Genomic DNA, 24,136 nt, shown 5'->3' on the forward strand with positions numbered 1-24,136 from the left:
ACTTGTCAAGTTTATCATTTGATTAAATTGGATATAAAAAATTTTATCCTAAATACTTTATTATTATATTATACAGAACCAAAGTATTACGGGAAAATTTGTTTACACAAAAGTTTACCATAATTTCAAACAGCTGTATGTCTGCGAAAAATCATTGAATTTTGAATCACAATAGCTCGTTTGAAAACTTGTACTTGCTAGTTTCTAGGAATCTATTACTCAAAAATTTTTATCACCCCTTGCCGCTTTGCATGGAGTGTTGAAAGAGTGAGAAATGTTATCCCTATACATTTTATATGAAGTTTAGAAGCGTACCAAAATTTCCCTTGTGGAAATAAATCTGTTCTGGAAATCTTTTGAAATTCAAAAAAAAAAAATGTGTTGCAAAACTATCTCTATAATATAGTAGCATATTTCTTCCGAAAGAGTCTCACTCAACCTATTACCATTTTATGGTAATTTACCATTTTCTGTCATTAAATCATTAAATGATTGATTAATAATTTATTTAATGTTTTCAGAATTTTTCTGACTTTTTCAGAGATATTTTTACTTCAAATATTCTTTTTCTGAATTTCAAAAGAGTTCCAGAATAGATTTATTTCCACAAGGGTTTAACTAGAAAGTACAAGTTTTCAAACGAGCTATTTGAAATTCAAGGATTTTTCGCAGAGATACAGCTGTTTGAAATTATGGTAAAATTTTGGGTTAAAAAATTTTCGCTTAATACTTTAGTTCTGTATATTATGTTAAAAGGCTACCTTTTCTTAATTTTGTTCTTATCTAGTTGGTAATCCAATCAGAGACATTTTTGAACATAAAATTTGTTCGCATACATCGATAATTAAATGCGAATGTGTTTCTTTCACTTTTTTCCATTCCATAGTAGTCATTACATTTGGATTGTTTTTAATAAAATCAATAGCCTGAGCTTTTAATTGATTAGCTCCATGAAGATCCGCTAATACTAAAATTTCCATTACATTCTCAGTTGATAAATTTGCAGCTAATTCTTTCTCGCATAATTTTTTTAATCTTTCTTGTGCATATTTATCAGCTGCCGCAAAAAGTTCACCAGCCATGGTTTGTAAATTATCTACCTTTCCCGTATATATAAATTTCAATAGTTCATGTAATATTTCATAATCAATATCGGTTATATTTACACGATTAAGCTTGCGTTCTTCCATTTCATGTTCAAACATTGCAGCGAATACAGGACTCCGAGCTGCCAGAATGGTTTTATGTACTTGAAATTCCTTGCCATCAGCAACGGATAAAATGACATCGTAAAATTTTTTTGTTTCAAATAGAATTTCATAATCATCAATCAATCGACATTCTGGCACTTGAATGATACTTTCTATAACATCACCTTTAACTATTTCTATTACACTTATTTGACAAAATATTTTGAGTTTATCATCACAAAGTAATCCATTCTTCTGAATAAAAATTTCTTTCAATTCGAACCAATCGTTACGTACTGATGATTCTTTTCTAAAAACCTGTGGATAATTATCTTTTTTCAATTCAGTTATAAATTTTTCTTCACCTTTATCATTTACAACTGAAAATTTATATTTCGCTGATACTTCAATTTTATCACTTGAAACTAGTTTTAAATATAATATCAGAAACAACTTATTGGAAACATAGCCTGCAGTTAGTCTAAGACACCATGCTAAATTATTAGTTTTCCCATCAGTAAATATGGGAGATTCTAACACTTCCCTAAGGTCTCGATTATATTGTAAACCAAGATTAAAATTTTTTATAGTCCATAGGTAAGAACATTTATTAATCTTTATGCTCGTAGTAATAGCTGTTTGATCCATTTTTTAGTTTATCATACGATGATGCGCTAGTTCACTACCCCCGCAAATAGTGTTGTAGATATATTATCAGTTCTAAAAAAAGTTATGATTGAAGGTCGTAAAACTACGATTATCATGATTTTATGTATAGATTAAATTTTTTTATGGTACATACCTCTTCGATATCACTATTCACTTTTTGTAATCACAAAAACGAAAAAAGTGGGAAGTTAACAGGTTGGCTGATAAGTCCCCGGTCTGACACATAAATGGCGTCGCTAGTATTAAATGCATATTATTTTTATATAGTACCAACCTTCAAATGATTCGTGTCAAATTTGACGTCTGTAAGTCAATTAGTTTGTGAGATAGAGCGTCTTTTGTGAAGCAACTTTTGTTATTGTGAAAAAAATGGAAAAAATGGAATTTCGTGTTTTGATAAAATACTGTTTTCTGAAGGGAAAAAATACAGAGTCCGGAAACTCATTATCAAGCCAAGTTTTTGCTTCCACTGTATTTTTTCCCTTCAGAAAACAGTATTTTATCAAAACACGAAATTCCTTTTTTTCCATTTTTTTCACAATAACAAAAGTTGCTTCACAAAAGACGCTCTATCTCACAAACTAATTGACTTACAGACGTCAAATTTGACACGAATCATTTGAAGGTTGGTACTATATAAAAATAATATGCATTTAATACTAGCGACGCCATTTATGTGTCAGACCGGGGACTTATCAGCCAACCTATTATAGCCTTTTTAACTTGATGCGTGTGTCAATGTGTGTATTGTTATAGAGTAGGAATAGTATTTAATCATACAAGACTATGATGCACAATATAAAGAACTGGGCATGCCTCTAAAACTTATGAATGCGGTTATCTTAAGTTAGCAGAGAGAAATCAATTTTTTTTAGTTTATGAAGTAAACAAATAAATCCAACTTTAAAGCTTAGATTTTATTAATCGAATGAATATTTATACAAATTATGTTGTTATGGTAAATGCAACGTCACAGCCTTCCTCGTCCCATTAATTACTTGAATAATTAATAGCCAACGGAAAGATGCGTCCGTTACAAGTTAAATTCAGTTTTTGGAATTTTTTCTTCAATTTTCGATCAAAATTGAAGAACAAATGATTTAACTAAAAAATTGATAAGAAATTAATTTTCCGCCCGTAATTTAACCATTTACTCTAGTCTTTCGTTCTACAATCATTACTCTTGTGAGAAAAACTCGCGTGCAAGCGCCAAGAGCGAAATTTAAAACTTTGTTTACAAGTTTACAATGTGTTTTTAGGTTACATATGTTTATTTGTGAAAATACATTAATTCGTTTGAAATAATAGTACCTATATATTAAATTTAATTACTTATTAAACTTTCTTGATAGATAATGTCACTTATAAAATATATAATAGATAATGTCACTTATAAAATAATAATTATAATATCTAAATCTTCAAAAGCCTACTAATGGAAAGGCTTTCCATTATAGCCTACTCAAGTTGGCTATATATGGAAAACTTTTTTATTATAAGGTTATAAAAAAAAAGTTATTCTTTATAAAAATCTCTGCTTTCGAAAATATTAACATTCAGTTATTCATTTTTGACATAATGCAAATGTACAGGGTGACACAAATTGAAAAAATTCGATAATAATATTTATGGTTATTTTAATATGTAGCCCATTTCGAACAGATAATAAAGGAAACGATTCAAGAAATTGTTTCCAAGTTATGTTGTAGTATATTTAAAGAATTTTGTAAAAAAACAATAAAATGTATCATACGCGAAGGTGGATACGTTGAGGCAAAAACGAACTGAAGATAACTGTTTAGGAATGAATTGTTAAGTATGGGAATGTTTGACCACTTCAATTTTAAATTAAATTTTGCAAATTTTACGTATAAAACACGTTCAAGAAATCACTCCCGAAATATGTAAAAGTGTGTATTTAAAGAATTTTGTAAACAAAATTACACTGTATCCCTTATTATTTGTTCTAAATGATCTTTTAAATTTTAGGCATCCTGTAATTTAAAACAAGCAAGTGTAAACAAACAATTGACCGAATTAATTCTTGAAATACCATGTATAGACAGTGTTGATTACTCTGTCACATTACACATACATACATGTCACACATATATACTGATATTCCCAAATAATACATACTATACAATTTGCGCATAATTTGCGATCTCACGGGTAAACATTGATGTTTACGAAAAGATGTTTCAAGCAAAAGTTGTTTATTTTTTTATAAGGAACATTTCTTACAGTTAACCTTTTGTTCTATCTCTAACGGTTTACAAAATGGGTCCTACGGACTCAAGACTCAATTGACCTATGTTGCTCATTTACGAACTCGACATCACTTTTTACGTTCTAAGCACGCTATAAAAATTTCAGCTTGATATCTTTTTTCGTTTTTGATTAATCGTGATGACAGACGGGCAGACAGACGACAGACAGACAGACAACTAAAAATGGACTAATTATATGATTTTATGATCACCTATACCAAAATTTTGTCCTTAGTATCAATATTTTTATGCGTTACAAACTTGGGACTAAACTTAGTATACCTTGTTATATTTCATATACATGGTATAAAAAGGTAAAGTCCGATGATTTGCCTGACCTGTTGGAATACAACTGTTGAAATTTTTCAGAAAATTTCATTTTGGGCTAAAATTTACCACCCTTTTCATGATCATAAGTTACATATTTTTCCAGAATTTCAACTCGATTCCACACCCTGTACATTCGTTAAGGATGTATGAGCATGACAACAATGTTTGATTTAAAGGCTTAAAATTTGTTTGTAGGTAGTCTTTTACTCAAAGAATATGTGGTTAAAATTTCAGCGTAGGTATCCGTGCAAATTTTTAAGAAAAAAGTCATTAAAAATCGATATAAAATACATTGGCTCTTATGGAGGAATCTCAAAAAACGACATATTTTGGAAGTTTTTGATAATTTTCATTTGGAATGAATGAAAACAAATTTAAAAAAAACTTTTTAATAGAAAGTAAACATATTAGCAATGAATTAGAAAAGAAAAAAACTAAGTGTCACCGTCCATATAAGGGATGTAAGATCAGGGTAGATTAAGGGTTGAAATTATTTTTATCTTATTTTCAACTTTGATGATGAATTTTGTTATAACTTCATGAATGTAGACGAAAAATAAGAATAAAATTTTTCGATATGTGTCTTGGTTTTCGAAATATCGAAAGCTAAAATAATTAATATAATTAAACAAAATTTTCAATTTTCGATATTTTGAAAATTAAGCCAGATATCGAAAAATTTTATTCTTACTTTTCGTCTTATATCGTCAAGTAATAATATAAATAATAATGTAAATAATTGAAAATATCTATTTTTAAATTTGTGCCCCCACTACCATGCTCGTACATCCTTAAATGTTAATATTTTCAAAAGCAGAAATTTTTATAAAGAATAACTTTTTTTCATAAAGCTTTAACAAAAATGTTTTCCGTATGTAGCCGGTTGGAAACTACGAAGATAGTTCGATAGCCGAAGTATAACGAATTCATCCGAATTGCGGTTTTTTTAAAACCGACTTTACTGAAGTGATGAAAAAAATGTTCCCAGCTGTTAATAAATATTTTCTTTTGCTTTATATTGAGTTTTAAAAAAAATTTTTATTCACTATTCTGTAAAGCATGAAATTTTCTGAAAGTAAAAATTTTAAAGTAGTCATTCCATTTAAAATTTGGAAAAATATTTTTTTTTAAAATAATCGTGAGAGAATCTCTCCACGAAACCATTCTGAAGGATTAAGAGAGCCATGAAATACGCCCCATAAAAAAATAAGGCACATTAACATATACAATCATTTATATAGACGCTGAACAAAAAAAAAAATGGTATGGTATCAATTTATTATCTCACTTTATCCATGCAAAAACTGTTTACAGTGAGTTTACAGACATGCTGCGTATTGTACCATATATATGCACGTCCATTTCTCTTAGTCGATGGTTATTTTAAATATTTTTCACCACAGCACCATCTCATGCAAAATTTAAAAACAAATGAAGTTCATTTTTGCGCTTAAATTAATATAAATTATGTTGAGATATAGTGTGATCAAATTAACTTTTTGAGTATTTTAATTCTGAGTTCGGAGAAAAAAATTGAATTGAGTAGATAATTATGATAAAAATTGAAGAAACTAAAATCTAACATTTTTTGATGGTCGGAAGGGGTCCAAAAAAAATGGTAAAGTGGCCTAATCCGGTCTTTCGAGTCAGACACCGTCGGATTGAGTTAAAAATAAAAAAGCGTTTAATAAGCTTAGGCGCCGTAAAAAGGCGAAAAAAATGAGCTGCGAATGAACCCGATTGGTCCATCGATGTCCCCACAAATTGCAAAAAACCATCAATTTTGCTCGAAATTTCAAAACTTCATAACTCTTGTTGTTTTAAAGATTCAAAGCTGAGATTTAAATGGATTGTAGCTTTTGTGCCCATGAAGTATCACTCACAATTTCAGCAAGATCGAATGTATACTTTTTGCAAACCGCAGCTGAAAGCAAAAAACAGGACTTTTGTAAAATGGCCCTAAAAAAGTTGTGGTGCGGCAACGCGCTATTTTTTTTACGCGATCATATGCTTCAATAGTTAAGGAAATACCTACTAAAGGTTCAACCTCTTATCTTTAATATAAGTCACTAAAATATTAATTTTAAAATACTATTATTTTAAATTATAACATTAAAAATAGGATGGGAGTAATGGGAGCAATTATTAAGAGACAGAAGTTATGTGGGATTATAGTATGATGCATATGCATTTAATATTGGGATGCACTTACTATATATTTTTAATGTGTTTTGCTGGCAATCATATGTCAAAGAGCGATTGGTAAAAATATTATTTTATTAAAATCTGGAAAACACGGATCGTCGGATCAAGTGTACTCTTCGAGCTCTTTTAAACATCCGCACATGAGGCATTTGATATTGCTTTTTCATGCCTTTGGCGGGTCAGACACGACATCGGCGTTTTTCAAACAAGGAAAGAATAAAATTGTAAGGCTTATGAATGGAGATGAACATGCGCGACAGTAATTTATTCAATGATTGTTCGGCAACACCTAATATTATTTCAAAAAACGGTAATCAAATCATTGGTAAATTATACGGCGGAAAAAATAATCAACAGTCGTTAAATGATTTACGATTTACACTTTTTTGCAAATCAGTAAATCGATTGTCGTTTCAGCTGCGTTCTCTCCCACCTACTGAGGTAGCTGCTTCACAGCATTGCTTAAGGGTATATTTGCAATTGCAGAAATGGCTTGGGAATGATAAAGTTCCAACTGACTGGGGATGGAAAACCCCGATTAATGGCTTGCTACCGATTTACAACTCTGAACACCTCATACCAGCGGAAGTATTAAAAATAATTTCTTGTCGTTGCGCCTCAGGCTGTAAGTCGAACTCGTGCGGCTGCAAAAAGCACGGCGTCTTCTGCACTCAATTATGCTTTACATGCCACGGTGAAATTTTCAGTAATGTTGAAGTCGTTCATGTTTCTTTACACGAAAATAACAACGCAATAGAAGATGACGATTTAGAGAATTTGATAAATTCAACGTCAAACGGCGAATATGAAAATGAGGAGAATGAGGAGAATAATGTTCAAGAAGAACAACAGAAAGAAGGGTAGAAAGATGAATACACAGCCGATTTAGATAGTAGATATATTTATCAATGTCCATCACCAATTAAAAAAAATAAAGTATGATAAAAAAACTTATTAATCATTTGTGCCTCTTCTCATTTATAATATAAGTAACTGTATGTCCTAGCATTGCACGTTTTTTTCCGAGACAAAACGACGTTTTCCGAAAATGAAGCACAGCTAGATCAATTTTTCGCCCCTGATATCCCCTGCACACAAAATTTTAGGAAAATCGTTGGAACAGTTTCCCAGATTTCTGATGTATATACATATGCTCGTTTAAATATATAAGATAAAGGCACAGTATACTGTCTCATCACTTCTGTCTCTTAATAATTGCTCTTATTACTCCCATCCTATTTTTAATGTTATAATTTAAAATAATAGTAATTTAAAATTAATATTTTAGTGACTTATATTAAAGATAAGAGGTTGAACCTTTAGTAGGTATTTCTTTAACTATTGAAGCATATGATCGCGTAAAAAAAATAGCGCGTTGCCGCACCACAACTTTTTTAGGGCCATTTTACAAAAGTCCTGTTTTTTGCTTTCAGCTGCGGTTTGCAAAAAGTATACATTCGATCTTGCTGAAATTGTGAGTGATACTTCATGGGCACAAAAGCTACAATCCATTTAAATCTCAGCTTTGAATCTTTAAAACAACAAGAGTTATGAAGTTTTGAAATTTCGAGCAAAATTGATGGTTTTTTGCAATTTGTGGGGACATCGATGGACCAATCGGGTTCATTCGCAGCTCATTTTTTTCGCCTTTTTACGGCGCCTAAGCTTATTAAACGCTTTTTTATTTTTAACTCAATCCGACGGTGTCTGACGCGAAAGACCGGATTGGGCCACTTTACCATTTTTTTTGGACCCCTTCCGACCATCAAAAAATGTTAGATTTTAGTTTCTTCAATTTGTATCATAATTATCTACTCAATTCAATTTTTTTCTCCGAACTCAGAATTATCTAAAAATTGACGCCATTTTTTTTTTATTTGATCACACTAATATAGTAATAAATGAATTCAGTTAATTAAGTAAATAATAAATCGAAGCTAAAAACATAATTATTTTTCAAATATTTGGCACGAGATATTTGAAGCAGTACCAGAACAGAAGAAGAACTCAAGAAATAGCGATATTGGAAAAAAAATTTGTTTAAAAAAATCTTTGGAATGAGGGGGGGGGGTTGTAGTACAAAGCCTTACCATGCCAAATCCTCGTTACATCCAGTTTAAGAAAAAAATTAAAGTTTTTAGGTAGAAAATTTACAATAAATTTTAAGACCATGCCGTAGAATTTTACAACTCTATTAACCACCTATAGAGCTCCTCTCCACAACGTACAACTTGTTCTAGAACTATTTGTACTCAAGGAAGAAGGCTTTAAATGAGATACAATATCCTAGTTCGATAACTTGAGAACTGTAGCAAACTCCAAAAGATTTTTTTGATTAATTTTTCCATTACGTCATACATAGATGCTATATACCCAATATCATCCAAGGTTTGTGTGTTTAAACTGTGTGTTTTGGGGAGAAAAATCCTTCCGAGAAAGGAATCCTTAGTCGATCAGACTTAAGTAAGTAATATTACTTATGAGATGTAATATGGAGTAAACAAATTTTGCTTGAACGGCTACAGAGGCAATTATTGCGTCACCCTGATAGCACAATGGGGATGTTGACCAAATTGTTTTTATCACTTCAGGTGAAGAATTCTACTGGAATAAAACTAAGCAAAAAAAGGCAGTTATATGGATTTATAGTTCGGGCAGCAAAACTTTGGGGTTTTTCTTTTCACATCAAAATAAGTATTTTTGGAAATTTTTTACTTTCACTTTGACGCCATTTTGTTGGTTAAACATGTTGCACCACTCCGCGAAAGTAAAAAATTTCAAAAAATACTTATTTTGATGTGAAAAGAAAAACCCCAAAGTTTCGCTGCCCGAACTTTTAATCTATACACAAGGCGTAATTTTATTTTACTATTCTCACTTGACGAGAAGAAAAGTGAAGTTTATTTTTGAAAATCATTAGTATAATTATATAACATATGAACGTTTATAAACAAAGGGAAAATTATAGGTTAATGACGTCATTGCACGATATCACCATAAATATTACATGCATAAAACTATATAAAAGAATAGTAAAACTCGGCAATGTTGCATTGTCAAAAGCTAAACGTAGTTTAGCTTAGTTCAGATTTTGACAACACCGGCTACATAAATTTATACCTATTCAACTATCAAATAGATATTACAATTTATACTAAATCATCTTAGGGTTTCACCCCGGAACCTAACGGAATAAGCTGAATTTTTGTACAAATGTTTTCTCAAAAGTCACATAATGGTGACGCGTGCGCGTCCTTAGATATTCAAAGTCAAAGGTCGCGAAAATCAGTTTTTTGTGAATATCTCGTTTCTTTTGCCTTCAATCGTATTTATAGAGGGTATAGAGATAAGGAGAACCATCTCTGTATATAAAAAAGTGTCCATCGAAAAGCAGCAAATAAGGGTGGCGCTACTGTAGCAAAAGTGTAAGTTTTAAAAGAAGTGCTCAAAGTAACAAGAGTAAGATAAAGATCTAAACAAGTTGTTCGAGAAGGATAGAGAATTTCACATCAAACACCTTCTGCTACACAAGCGCCATTCTGGTCAATTTTGTAACTGTTATTTGCTGTGTTTAGATGGACACTTTTTATACCATGTATATATGAAATATACATAGTATATTAAGTTTAGTCCCAAGTTTGTAACGCTTAAAAATAATGATGCTAGGAAAAAAATTGTATCATAGGTGTTCATAAAATCACCTAATTAGTCCATTTCCGGTTGTCCGTCCGTCCATCCGTCTGTGGACACGATAACTCAAAAACGAAAAAAAATATCGAGCTGAAATTTTTACAGCGTACTCAGGACGTGAAAAGTGAGGTCAATGAGCATCATAGGTCAATTGGGTCTTGGGCCCGTAGGACCCATCTTGTAAACCGTTAGAGATAGAACAAAAGTTTAAATGTAAAAAATGTTCCTTATCAAAAATTGAACAACTTTTGTTTGAAACATTTTTTCGTAAACATCACTGTTTACCCGTGAGGGAGCCAATTAGGCGGAAATTTTATAATATGTACTATACTTGATTATCAGTTATGTATGTGTCACATGTTTGTATGTGTTATGTGATAAAGAAATCAACACTGACTATACATGGTATTTCAACAATTAACTCAGTCAATTGTTTGTTTTCACTTCTTTACTTTAACTCCTATTTGAGATAGTTCTCCTTATCTCATCCTCCATAATCGTATTAAAATGTAATATTATATAAATTGTAGAGGATAAAATTTGCTACATATTTTATCAAAAACTTTTTTTTGTGATATTTAACCGTTTTTGAAATAGAGGGCGCAGAAGATGGTTCGCACAGCTTAACGTACTTCAGGGCAGGGTAACTATTTATAAATATATGGTATTAAATAATTATTTAAGTAGTATTTAATGAATAATTGTTAAGGGAAAAACCGCATAATTGACTGGGATTCACAATTGACCCATTCTATTATATGGTTTTTATACCATGTATATGAAATATACCAAGGTATACTAAGTTTAGTTCCAAGTTTGTAATGCTTAAGTACGCTAAGGTACGTATAGCTGAGCGCTCCCTCTTCTGCGTCCTCTATTTCAAAAACAGTCCAACGCGGCAACGCACAAAAAAAGCTTTCAGACAAACAGTATCTCAGCGATACGTATACTCAATGTCAGAAAAAATGCTCGTTTTAAAACATTCTAAGTGTTACTATTATAACATAACATATGATGAGTACGCTTAGAATGTTTTAACTGTGGCATTTTTTCTGACAGTGAGTATACCTTAGTGCAAGGTCAATATTTATAAATACAATGTATTAAATAATTATTTGAGTAGTATTTATAATTCATAATTAAGTCAAAAAATCCTATAATACAGGGTCAATCGTGAATCCCAGTCTATTATGTGGTCTTTTAGTCTATTATGTGGTCTTTTTTCGGAAAATGTTGTTTGCCTACTATAAATCCGTTTGTGATTGACTATAGAACTTTGACGAGTAAATCTTTTATCATATATATTATATGAAAATGATTCCTCTGCAGTATAAATCCATTTATGTTAAAATTTATTTTGATAAAATTTTGTGTTTAAAAATTGTCCCTTTAAAAATTTTGTTGAGTGTATAAAGATTTTTTTATATCGGAACTGATTAAAAGTTACTTATAAGTAGGTAATGCGCTGGGTTTTTTTTATTTATTATCCTATTTATTTTTACAAAATAGTAATGTAGATAAAAATAATAATCTAGACATTAACGAAAATTATTTTCCAACTCTTAAGCCTCTCTTTAATAATTATAACCTTAATAATGAATTTCAGTTTTTTTTAATTTCACCAATTTCATACTTTCATTCCAAACTTTCTCACTCAATTGTTTATCTTGGGCAACTCGTGACGTCCAATATCTTTTACAATCTTGAAAATATTTACCAGTGACCCCATCTACTTTTTCACATACTGCACAATGGATTGTGGTTTGAGCTCCTTCTTCCGGGTTCTTTAAACAAAATAAATAAATTGCTTTAAACTTTATCGAAATTTAATTTATTTGATAACTTTTATAACCAAACCTTAAATAGCCACCAATAATAAAACCACATAAAAAACATATATTGCCACTTTATATGTTTGAAAATAGGGGTCCGTACTGCGCCCGGGTGTAAACTATTTGATATCACATTAGTTCCCTCTAATTTTCGAGCTAATTCGTTACTCATTAAAATGTTACATAATTTGGAATTACCATAATTTTTAAAATCACTAGCATATTTATTTAAATCATTTGAATCCAATGATGCAAGAATGTGGAAAAGTGAGGAAACATTTACAATTCGACTTGGAGCGGATTTCTTAAGTAAATCTGTCAAAAAATTAAGAGAAATTTAATTAATTTTATGAAAAAAGAATCTGACTTCATTAATTTTGCTTTTTGGCTAATTTGCTTTTCAAAGAAACTGAGCTAGGTACTTATGCACAGACTGTTTCAAAATTTTCAAAATTGAACATTAAACAAGTTAATTATCGTTTTAAGCATAGCCTTGTGAAAAAAATTTCTCTGTCAAAACTTAAAATAAGTCCGAATAACAATTCTTAAATTTTACTTTTTCTTAAAAATTTTGAAAAAGTCTTTAAACTCTTAATTTGACGAATAACTTTTAATTTGACATATAAAGTCAGAGTAATTCAAAGATTTCAAACTTTTCCAGAAGAATTATTCAGAGTTAATAAAAAGTACTAAAATAGTTACTTCTTTCTTAATACTTATTATACCATGTATATGAAATATACCAAGGTATACTAAGTTTAGTCCCAAGTTTGTAACGCTTAAAAATATTGATACTATGAACAAAATTTTGGTATAGGTAGTCATAAAATCACCTAAGTAGTCCATTTCCGGTTGTTTGTCTGTCTGTATGTCCATCTGTCATCACGATTACTCAAAAACGAAAAGAGATATCAAGTTGAAATTTTTATAGCGTGTTTAGGACGTAAAAAGTGAGGTCAAGTTCGTAAATGAACAACATAGGTCAATTGGGTCTTGGGTCCGTAGGACCCTTCTTGCAAACCGTTGGAGATAGAACAAAAGTTTAAATATAAGAAATGTTCCTTATAAAAAAATAAACAACTTTTGCTTGAAACATTTTTTCGTAAACATGACTGTTTGCCTGTGAGAGCGCAAATTATGCGCAAATTGTTTAGTATGTTTTATTAAATTAACTCAGTCAATTGTTTATTTTCACTTGATTTTTAAATAGTTTTTTATAAAAATTTGTGCGGCTGTAAAAAGAGTTATTTATAGTTTTTCTAAATTATTAAAACTGCCAGTAGAAAATTTGCGTGGCTGTAAAAAGAGTTATTTATAAATTCGCACAAATTTTTATAAAAACTATTTTAAAGTTTAAGATTAAGTCTTAGAAACTCTTTTAGTAAGTTTTATTAACGCTAAATAACTCTTCTGGAAGAGTCCAAAATCTTGGAATTACTCTGACTTTATACAACAAATTAAAAGTTATTCTACAAAATCATTATTTGAATACATCCTCTATAGACATTACAGAAGAAGAAGATAACTAAAGTTGCAATGGCTCTTATACAGTGGAATTGTAATGGATTTTTTAAACATATCGAAGAAATACAAATATTAATACAAACACTAGATCCAGTCATTATATGTATCCAAGAAACCCACCTTAAGCCCGAACAAATAGTTTACTTAAAAAACTACAAAATTTACCGAAGTGACTTTATAGATGGTCGCAAAGCGTCAGGAGGTGTACTTACAGCAATCAAGGCGGGATATTTCTCCGAGGAAGTAACTATAGATTCGGACTTGCAAACAATAATCACTAAAATAAAACTCGATAATAACAGAACATGGTTCATTTGTAATCTCTACATACCAAAAAATTTTCAAAAGGAATCATTAGAAGCACTAATAGACAACTTGCCAACACCACACATCATCTTGGGTGATTTTAATGCCCATAACCAAATGTGGGGCTCAAATTACACAGACACAAAGGGCAGAATAGTAGAACAGTTATATCTAAAATACAATGATGTCATTCTTTTGAATAATGAACAATCCACTCATTTATCCTTATCCTACGGTACACAATCCGCAATTGATCTCAGCTTTTGTAGTAGAGACATAGTTGCAGATCTAAGTTGGGATGTCTATTATGACCTATGTGGAAGTGACCATTATCCAATAATAATCGATCTAAATCTGTCACAAAAAACCTACAAACGACCTAAGCGCTGGGTAACAGAAAAAGCTGATTGGATCAAATTTCAAGAACTCACCCACATAAAAAGTTTCTTCTCGTTAGCTACATCTAACATAAATGACGTTATAATACACTTCAACTGCATTATTTTGAACGCCGCTTCTGCTTGTGTACCCCAAACATCCGGAGTAATCAAAACATCCTGTGCTCCCTGGTGGTGTAAAGATATTAAAACTGCTATTCAAGACAGGAAAAAAGCGCTAAAAAAATACAACAAATCCCAAAAACTAGAAGATTTCATTCACTTTAAAAAAATGAGAGCAAAGGCACGAAATCTCATCCGAACGAAAAAGAAAGAATCGTGGACTGATTTCATAAAATCAATTAATACTAACACTCCTCTTCAAAAAGTTTGGGATTCAATTAAAAAACTTAACAGGAAACAGACAACTCCTATAAATCAAATTATAGACAACAACATACTTATACAAAACCCTATAGAAATAGCACACTGCTTCAATAAATATTATGCTGACACATGTAGCACAAACAATTACGATCCAGATTTTATTCACATAAAAAAACAACAGGAAAACAATTTTACAATTCCAAATAGCCACAACAAAGAGGAATACAACTGTGATATAAGCTACGAAGAACTTGAAGAAGCAATATCAAAGCAAAAAAATTCAACTCCAGGACCAGATAACATTCACCCGGAATTTATTAAAAATATGCACGAAACAGCAAAAAAATATTTATTGGATATTTTTCAATTTATTTGGAAAGAACACATCTTTCCTGCTGAATGGCAAAAAGCAGTTATAATCCCAATAATCAAACCAGCAAAAAGTAAATTCGAAATCAGTAGCTACCGTCCAATCTCATTAACGAGTTGTCTGTGCAAAGTATTAGAAAGAATCATTGACTCTCGATTAAAATGGATAATTGACAAACAGAGCATTATACACGATGCACAATCAGGTTTCAGATCAAATCGATCAACAATTGACAATCTAATAAGATTAGAAACAGAAATTTGCACGGCGTTCCAAACTAACGAATCAGTTATAACCATCTTTTTCGATATAAATAAGGCCTTTGATATGACTTGGCGTTTCAAAAGTCTGATGGAATTGGCTACTAATGGAATAAAAGGCAATATAATGTTCTTTTTGTCAAATTTTCTAACAAATCGCAAAATATCCACCAGAATTAATGATTACACATCGCCTTTTCTAACACAAGAAAATGGTCTTCCCCAGGGTACCATCCTAAGTCCAACACTCTTTTCATTATCCATTAATAATATCATCAGTAAATTTCCCAAACCAGTAAAATGCTACCTTTATGCGGATGACTTAGCAATTTCAATACGCACAAATTGCTTGAAATTTGGAAAAAATATCTTAAAGCGAACACTGCAACAGTTACAAAATTGGACACACGAAAATGGACTCAAATTTTCAGCAGATAAAACAAAATCAATAATTTTTACGCAAAAAAGAAAAATCCCAACTATGGAACTCGAAATTTATAACCAACCACTAAATTTTGTCAAAACCCATAAATTTCTTGGCCTGGTTTTTGACCATCGACTAACTTGGTTACCACACATTAAGTACCTTAAAGCTGCTTGTATTAAAACAATAAACATACTTAGAGCAGTCAATAATAAAAATAGCGGAGCTAATAGAACGAATCTAATTATGATTTATCGAAGCTTGATACGATCGAAACTGGACTACGCAAGTATTGTCTACTCCTCCGCAAAGAACAATACCTTACAAATCTTGGACACCATCCATAACACGGGACTTCGGATAGCTACAGGAGCTCATAGAACATGTCCTATAACATCTCTATTGGTTGAAGTCAATGAGCAGTCACTTCAAGACAGAAGACAATTCTTGCTGTTAAAATACTTTCTAAAAACAAATGGAATCGAAAATCATCCAATCAAAAAATTGTTTAATGAAACTCAAATGAGCACATTCACAATAAAAACAAATTGCCCCAAGCCTTACCCTGCTAGAACCAAAATTGCATTAGCACAAGAAAAAATCAAAATTTACCCAAATTTCGATAAAGAAATACATCTAACACCAAGATGGCAATATAAAAAAATAAATATAAAGACAGATTTAACTGAGCTTAACAAAAAAATAACTCCTCCGCAGATATATAAACAAATGTTTCAACAAATATCCCATGAATTACAAGATCATATTCAAATTTTTACGGACGGCTCAAAAACCGATAGCTCTGTGGGGTGCGCATTCAAAATGGGAGCAACAGAGAAATTATATAAACTTCCAAATATATGCAGCATCTATACTGCAGAACAAGTGGCCATTTTGAAAGCCTTGCATCATATTCGAGACCTACCATCAAACAAATTTTTAATTTGCTCCGACTCACAGAGTGTAATTAAAAGCCTCAACACCAACACCAACAACGAAATCCAAGAATACACTAAAACATTAACACGCAAATTGATTGATACTGGGCATAATATCTGTTTCTTATGGATCCCAGGTCACATAGGCATATTACAAAACGAATTAGTCGATAAATTAGCAAATAAAGCCCGTATTGATGGAGAACCTATACATAGAGCTGCGACCATAGATAACATAAATAATGTCAAAGATATACTTCGAGCAAAATGGCAAAACAAATGGCAGCGTAGTACAGATAAACTGAAACCAATAAAATCAACAATTACCGAATGGCATACATCAACTAGAGCATCAAGAAGAGAAGAAGTGGTTCTGGCTAGATTACGAACAGGCCACACAAATCTCACACACAACTACCTTCTTAAGAAACAAGAACCTCCCATATGTGACAAGTGTAAAATTAAACTTACTGTAAAACATATTCTAAGTGAGTGTACTAAAACAAAAGTAAAATTTAAGTGCTATGGTGAAACAAACCTAAATATAAACCATTTACTCAGAGATAACGAGAATACGACACAACTACTCTTTAAAGTTCTGAAAGACCTTAATCTTTACAATTTAATTTAACAAACCATTTACACCCTGTACAACTTACAATGAATACTTCAGACACTCGTGTTGATAGCCTTAGCAGCTAAACACAAAAAAAAAAAAAAAAAAAGTTATTCTGAGTTTATAAGACTTTTTCTAACTTTTTAAAAAAAAAGTAAAAATTTAAGAACTGTTATTCGAACTAATTTTCAGTTTTGAAAGAGAAATTTTTTCCACAAGGGAAGGACTTTTGTGGACCTCTTCCGAGTTATTCGAGTTATAATCTGAATAACTGAAAAAACAAATACAATGTTACTTATTACGATTACTTCCATATTAATTAAAAATCTTAAACAGCAAAAATGTGTGATATGTTGGGCTCGAAACTTTTTATTTTGATTAATCAGAAAAAACTCACCCTTTGCTCATGTTGCAAAATTAAGAACGTCTTGGCATTTTTATCAAAAGTCTCAATGAGCACGACGATCCAAATGCAAACGTTTTTGAGTTATGGCGTTTAAATTAGAATAATAAGCATTCGTTGTGTACGAAGTCATGGTAAGGACAATAAAATCGATGCCAGCGCTTCCGGTGAAAAAGGAGGCTGTTATGACTAATTTTCAATTTTTTACATGTTAATGTTGTAGAAAATGTCAAATTAAAATTATTGAAAATCATTAATTAAATAAACTTAATGCATTAAAAATTGTGAAAATAAGAAATCAAATTGCACAAATATTATTTTCAAATGTTAATTATCATAATTATTTATTTAAATTTGTTGAGACAATAATATTAAATTTTCAATGTAAGTCATAAATGCAATCCATACAATTATATATGCATCCATACAATTCTATAATTAAAGTAGTGTATCGTTACCATGGAAACGCCTCCAATAAAACTCACACTCGGTGCGAATATGCGTTTTTGAAAAATATTTCTTTGTGATGTACTTAGTGTGAGTTTGTGTATTTTCACACTTCAACACGAAAAAGAATTTTTTGTAAAACACATATACCTTTACATAGTAGTTATAGTAAAACCTCGTTTATCCTATCTTCGATTAACCGAGCCTCCACGTTATTCGAGCCAACGGACTAATCCGAATACTCCGTATTAACTGAAGTATATTCTCAGATAATACGGAAAAACTCGGGTAAAACGGGCGAACTCGCTTAGCCTATGCTGTACGCGCAGTATTTTGCGATTGTTACGTCAAATTAAATTTTGTATTTCTTTCCATGTCCTCCGAATTTTAGCTTGTCCGAGATACACGCTCAGCACATTATCTATTTAAATGGCATTCAAACGCCCATGAGACTTTTGATCAGATGCCAAGGTCAACAAAATCTCACAATATGAGCAACCAATCCCCAAAAAGTCCTTGTCCGGAGTTCTTTACGTACACATGCAGGATATGACGACCGGAAAAACCAAAGTGTGAGGTTTTTAGCTTATATAAAAACTTATTCAAAACATTTATACAAATTCTATCAATTCACCGTCAAATATTTGCAGCGGCTGCATATTTGATCCTTTATATATCTGTCTATCATTACCACATACTCCTGTTTCCTCACATTCAACAATTGATCCGGATTCCTCAACCCAGAATCCTATGTATATACTATTCATAGGTTCAAAATAAAAGGGTTACCTGGAAAGTTTTTGAAAATGGATGATTTTAAGGAAAACGGTTTTTAAGCTATATCTCCATAACCGTGCACTTTAGGCCAAAAATGGTAATAGCTTTTATTGTAGGTAATTAAATTATCTACCTTTTTTTGTAAATATGACTTATACGACTATGACGAGTTACTTTTTGACTATTTGACCGATATCTCTTCTAATATTTGTTTAAACAAGTAAATGATAATATCTTAACTTTTAAATCTACAAATTTCCTCAAACTTTTACTTTAAACTTTTCTTTCTAAAATTAATATTTATGAAGTTATAACTCGATTAATGTTGCAAACACCGAGTGCAAGATTAATACAAAGGAAGTATACATAGCGTAATGATAAAAATTCAATAAACATATGAAAAATGTTAGCCTTAGTAACATAATTATCATTAAATAATTTGCCTTCTTACCTGCAAAAGCAGTGAACACCCCTTGAAATTTTATGAATAAAAAAATAAAATAGGAAATTTAATTATCTACAAAGAAGGTTATTACTATTTTGGCTTTTTAATAATGCAACATTAAACGCGTTATAACGTCATAAACATTAATTTTAGAAAAAAAAGTTTAAAGTAAAAGTTTTAGAAAATTTATAGATTTAAAAGTTATTGTCATTTTCTTTTTTAAACAAATATTAGAAGACATATCAATCAAATAGTCAAAAAGTAAATCGTCATAGTCGTATAAGTTATAAACGGTTAGCGATACAAAAAAAAAATTCTTTTACAAAAACGTAGGTAATTTAATTATCTACAATAAAGGTTTACCATTTTTAGCCTAAAGTACGCGGTTATGAAGATATAGCCTAAAACGGTTTTCCTTAAAATGGAGGCACTCCCGCCTATTTTTGTAAGGATTTTGTGCATTTATATTCAGTACGTGATACTGAACCTAAGAAATAAATTCTCTGTAGTCTGAGATATAAAACTAAAAACCATTTTTACAGTTTATTATCTACTTATTTCTAACCCTGGTGGAAAAAATATTTGAAAAAATAATAAGTCTTAATAAGTGTTAGGAAACTCTGAAAAAGTCTCAGAAACTTTAAAAAAATATTAAGAACTCTGAATAACTCTGAATTAGACTAGTCCGAAAACGTTGAGAAGTTCAAAGTTCTTAAAACTTTTTCAGAATTTCTTATTCTTTCTTCAAATATTTTTTACATCAGAGAAATGATGGAAAAATAATCAAATTATTGCTATAAACATACCCAAAAGTAAATTTGTTAATAAAAATGGTCCAAAATAATTCACTTGCATTAGAATTCTTAAACCATCTTCCGTCCTTCTATTTCCTAATCCACCAGCTCCAGCATTGTTTATTAAAATATCCAATCGACTTTCATTTTCATGAACTAATTCACTAAATTTTCTTACAGATGTTAATGATTCAAAATCTATTGGATAAATAACAATATTTGTATTTCCAGTTTTTGAAATAATTTCTTGTTTGGTTTCTTCAGCTGATTTTAAGTTTCTACATCCAAGAATGACTCTTGCTCCTCTAGCTGCCATATCAATCGCTGTCTCTTTTCCAATGCCTGTAGGAAAATAAATATTTACAATGTCTTGAATTAAACAAAATTTTTAGATGAAAAATTGCTCGGAAATACAAAATTAAACAACTAGTGCGTAAATTTATCAATTGCACACGAGAGTCGACTAGAATAACAAATGACATGAGTACTTTTACCACTCAAATGTGTAATAGACAATTCAGACAATAAAGCAGGCGCTAGATAGAGTTGAGTGAACAAAAAATGAGGACGGCATATTGTCAGTTGATTCTTGTTAAGAAAAGTTCATAGATTAATATTCCGGATGATGCCAGAAACCCTATTTGCCCGCAACTTTTGTATACACCCCCCCCTCCCACAGAAACAGTCAAATTCAATTTCTTGTATAATTTTATGTCAAAAGACTCCTTGTAATTAAAAAAAATTCCAGATTTTTTCTTAAATTCACCGTTTTTGAGTTATTAATAGCTATGTATAATGTTTGGAAAAATTCCAGAAAGGTTATTTTCAAAGCTGAAAATTTATGCAAAAAAAATTAAATTTTTTGGCTTATTAAAATCCTTAAATTAAGTATGTTTGAACATTTATTATAAATTACTTTTTGTTTTTGTTTACTTTTTTAATATGATACATACAGGCGTAAACTAAATATTGACAAATATCTTGTCTAGAAATCTTAATTAAAGAAAATTGAAAAAAATACACTCGAACCAGGACTCGAACCTGGACTTCTTGGATTCATGTCAAGCGCCCTACCAATTAGGCTATTCGAGTTCTAGACACTAGAACTCTAGAGTGCAATTTTTTTTTCAACTCATTGAATTCTTTACTTTGAGACCATGATGTAAATAAATATCGTGTGCATGATTAAAAGTAAACAAAAAAAAAAGGAATAATAATCAAATAAGTGGATAAACAAAGTAAAAAATTCAATGAGTTGAAAAAATTGCACTCTGTGTCTAGAAACGAATAGCCTAATTGGTAGGGCGCTTGACAATAATAATAATGGGGGTTTAACCTCCGTTTTTGTGACGCATGCCTTATCGCAGAAGCCACCCACATCATTATTGTTAATCTTTATTTATTCCATTACAAACATATTTTACAATTACATTTTTGATGTGGGTGGAGTCGGTTACTTCGTGCTAATCCAAGCGACGACAATGTGATCAATTCTGCACTCCCATTAATTATAAATTGTTCACACCGCCGCAGCCTGGATTCGAACCCGCAACCTAAGTCTAAATAGTCCAACGTTCAAAGATTAGCGCCTTAGACCGCTCGGCCATTTAGGCTCAACATAGGGCGCTTGACATGAATGCAAGAAGTCCAGGTTCGAGTCCTGGTTCGAGTGTATTTTTTTCAATTTTCTTTAATTTATTATAAAGTTCTGAAGAGTAATTGTAGATTGTTTGATTCTAAAGCCTCAATTTTTAATTGTTCAAAATTGTTTAATTCTTAAGAGTGTTATAGGAAAATTTTTATAGCTAATATATTTGAGTTGAGAACAAAAACGTAGACAATTTCGCTGCAATTAATAACTTTTTAACAATTAAAAATTGAGGCTTTAGAATCATGCGATCTGTAAATACTCTTTAGAACGTTATAAAAGATGTTAAAAGATGAATGTAAGTTTTTGAAAAGCTCAAAAATTTAATTTATTTGAAAAAAATCACAAGGAGCCTTTTTGACGCAAAATTGTAAGAGTTCGTAAATGAGCAACATAGGTCAATTGGGTCTTGGGTGCGTAGGACTTATCTTGTGTTAGAGATAGAACAAGAGTTTAAATGTAAAAAATGGTCCTTATAATAAAATAAACAACTTTTGTTTGAAACAATTTTTGTAATCATTACTGTTTATCCACGAGGTCGCAAATTTGGTACAAATTTTATAGTATGTATTCTATGGAAATATCATTTATGAATGTGTGCCTATCTAAGAGTGGATATCTTTCTTTACTTACGTGACGTCAAAAAACGCTGCATCATCAACCCTGTCTATTCAGGGTATTTCCACAATTAACTCAGTCAATTGTTTGTTTTCACTTGTTTTATTTTATAATTTAGAGGTGTTAGATGGGTGCCTATTTCTGTTATGGGCTCTCAAACCATAAGCTTTTCTGAACAAGAATATCAATTGACAATATGTGGTCCTCATATTTTGCACACTCAACTCTATCTAGTTCATGCTCTAAAAAGAACTGACGATAAATTTCGATTTTTTCCCCAATTTCATAGATAAATTTTTTATTATATAAATAAGTATTTCGAATACCATTTAGCCATCATTAGTATGAGTTAGCTAATCATAATTACTCTTATAAATAGTGTTTGTTAATTTAAGCTTACCACTTAGGTACTGCATGCGAAAAATTTGGGGTACGTTACTATTATAAAAAGATGCAGACAGTTCTTACTATTTTAAATGCGCAAAAATTTACCTGAATTGGCACCGGTAACAAGAACAGTTTTTCCATTTAGCTTTGCTTTGCTTGTGCATCGTCCTTTGGTCACTATTACGTATATTTTTAGAACAAATACAAGAATAATTGATCCATATAAAATTACGGATATGCCCATAATTTAAAATAATGATTATTTAAATGTCTCACCATTAAGTTTTATGAAAATAATTTTAATAATTATCTGTTTGAAAAAGCCATTATTTTGATAATACTATACTTATGGTAAATTTACAGTGGGTAGGGATATTATTATGACTGTCACATTTTCATTGTATAAATTAAAATAAATTGATAAGATATTTCAATAATAGTTATTATTTTTAAATTTTAATAATATCAATAATAAATATTTATAATTATTATTGCCAATAATTAACCCGATCATCTTAGTCAAAATAAGTCATCAACCTCGGAATCGAACGGAATAATTTGAATTTTTGTACAAACCTTTATTTTGATAGTGCAAATGTTGTCTCAAAAGTCACATATGATCATACGTGCGCGTCCTTAGATATTCAAGGTCAAATGTCGGAAAAATCAGTTTTTTGTGAGATATACACAAAATGTGGTTCTTTTGCCTTCCATCGTATTAACATTTATCATAAAAATTGTAGAGAAAAAAATTTTCTACAAATTTTGCCTCATACTTTTTTCTGTATGTTAAACCGTTTGAAATAGAGGGCGCAAAAGGTGTTGCGCTCAGCCTAAAGTACTTCAGTGCTGGGTCACTACCGCATAATAGACTGGGATTCACGATTGACCTTGTTTATTATACAGTTTTTTTCACTTAATTATCGATTAAATACTACTTAAATAATTTTTTAATACCGTACATTTATAAATATTAACCCTGCTCTAATGTCTATTTCAAAAACGTTCCAACGTATAAAAAAAACTTTCAGGCAAACATTATCTCAGCGATACGTACCCTAGTGCAGGGTCATTATATAAATATAAGGAATTAAATAATTATTTAAGTAATATTTAATGAATTATTAAGGAAAAAACGCATAATAGACTTTGATTCACGATTAACCCTGTCTCTAATGCGATTTTTTTCACTTAATTAACGATTAAATACTATTATTATTTATCGCTAT

General features: G+C 30.7%; 2 protein-coding genes across 2 annotated transcripts; both read right to left on the bottom strand.

Moving 5' to 3' along the window:
* Positions 1 to 728: 728 nt before the first annotated feature.
* On the bottom strand, positions 729 to 1,679 carry LOC123301342 (speckle-type POZ protein-like; the record flags this gene model as incomplete). Its single annotated transcript, XM_044884080.1, has 1 exon — positions 729 to 1,679. A coding segment is annotated over one exon (900 nt), but the record flags the coding sequence as incomplete, so codon positions are not given.
* Positions 1,680 to 11,919: 10,240 nt separating this feature from the next.
* Positions 11,920 to 23,194, bottom strand: LOC123300858 (retinol dehydrogenase 12-like). The gene is made up of 4 exons (XM_044883512.1): positions 23,013 to 23,194; positions 20,267 to 20,596; positions 12,212 to 12,501; positions 11,920 to 12,138 (listed from the first exon to the last, which is right to left on the bottom strand). The coding sequence occupies exons 1-4, from the start codon at positions 23,149 to 23,151 to the stop codon at positions 11,944 to 11,946; spliced, it is 954 nt and encodes a 317-aa protein (XP_044739447.1). The 5' UTR covers positions 23,152 to 23,194; the 3' UTR covers positions 11,920 to 11,943.
* Positions 23,195 to 24,136: the final 942 nt, after the last annotated feature.

Source organism: Chrysoperla carnea, chromosome 5, assembly GCF_905475395.1.
Source record: "Chrysoperla carnea chromosome 5, inChrCarn1.1, whole genome shotgun sequence".
NCBI classification, from domain to species: Eukaryota; Metazoa; Arthropoda; class Insecta; order Neuroptera; family Chrysopidae; genus Chrysoperla; species Chrysoperla carnea.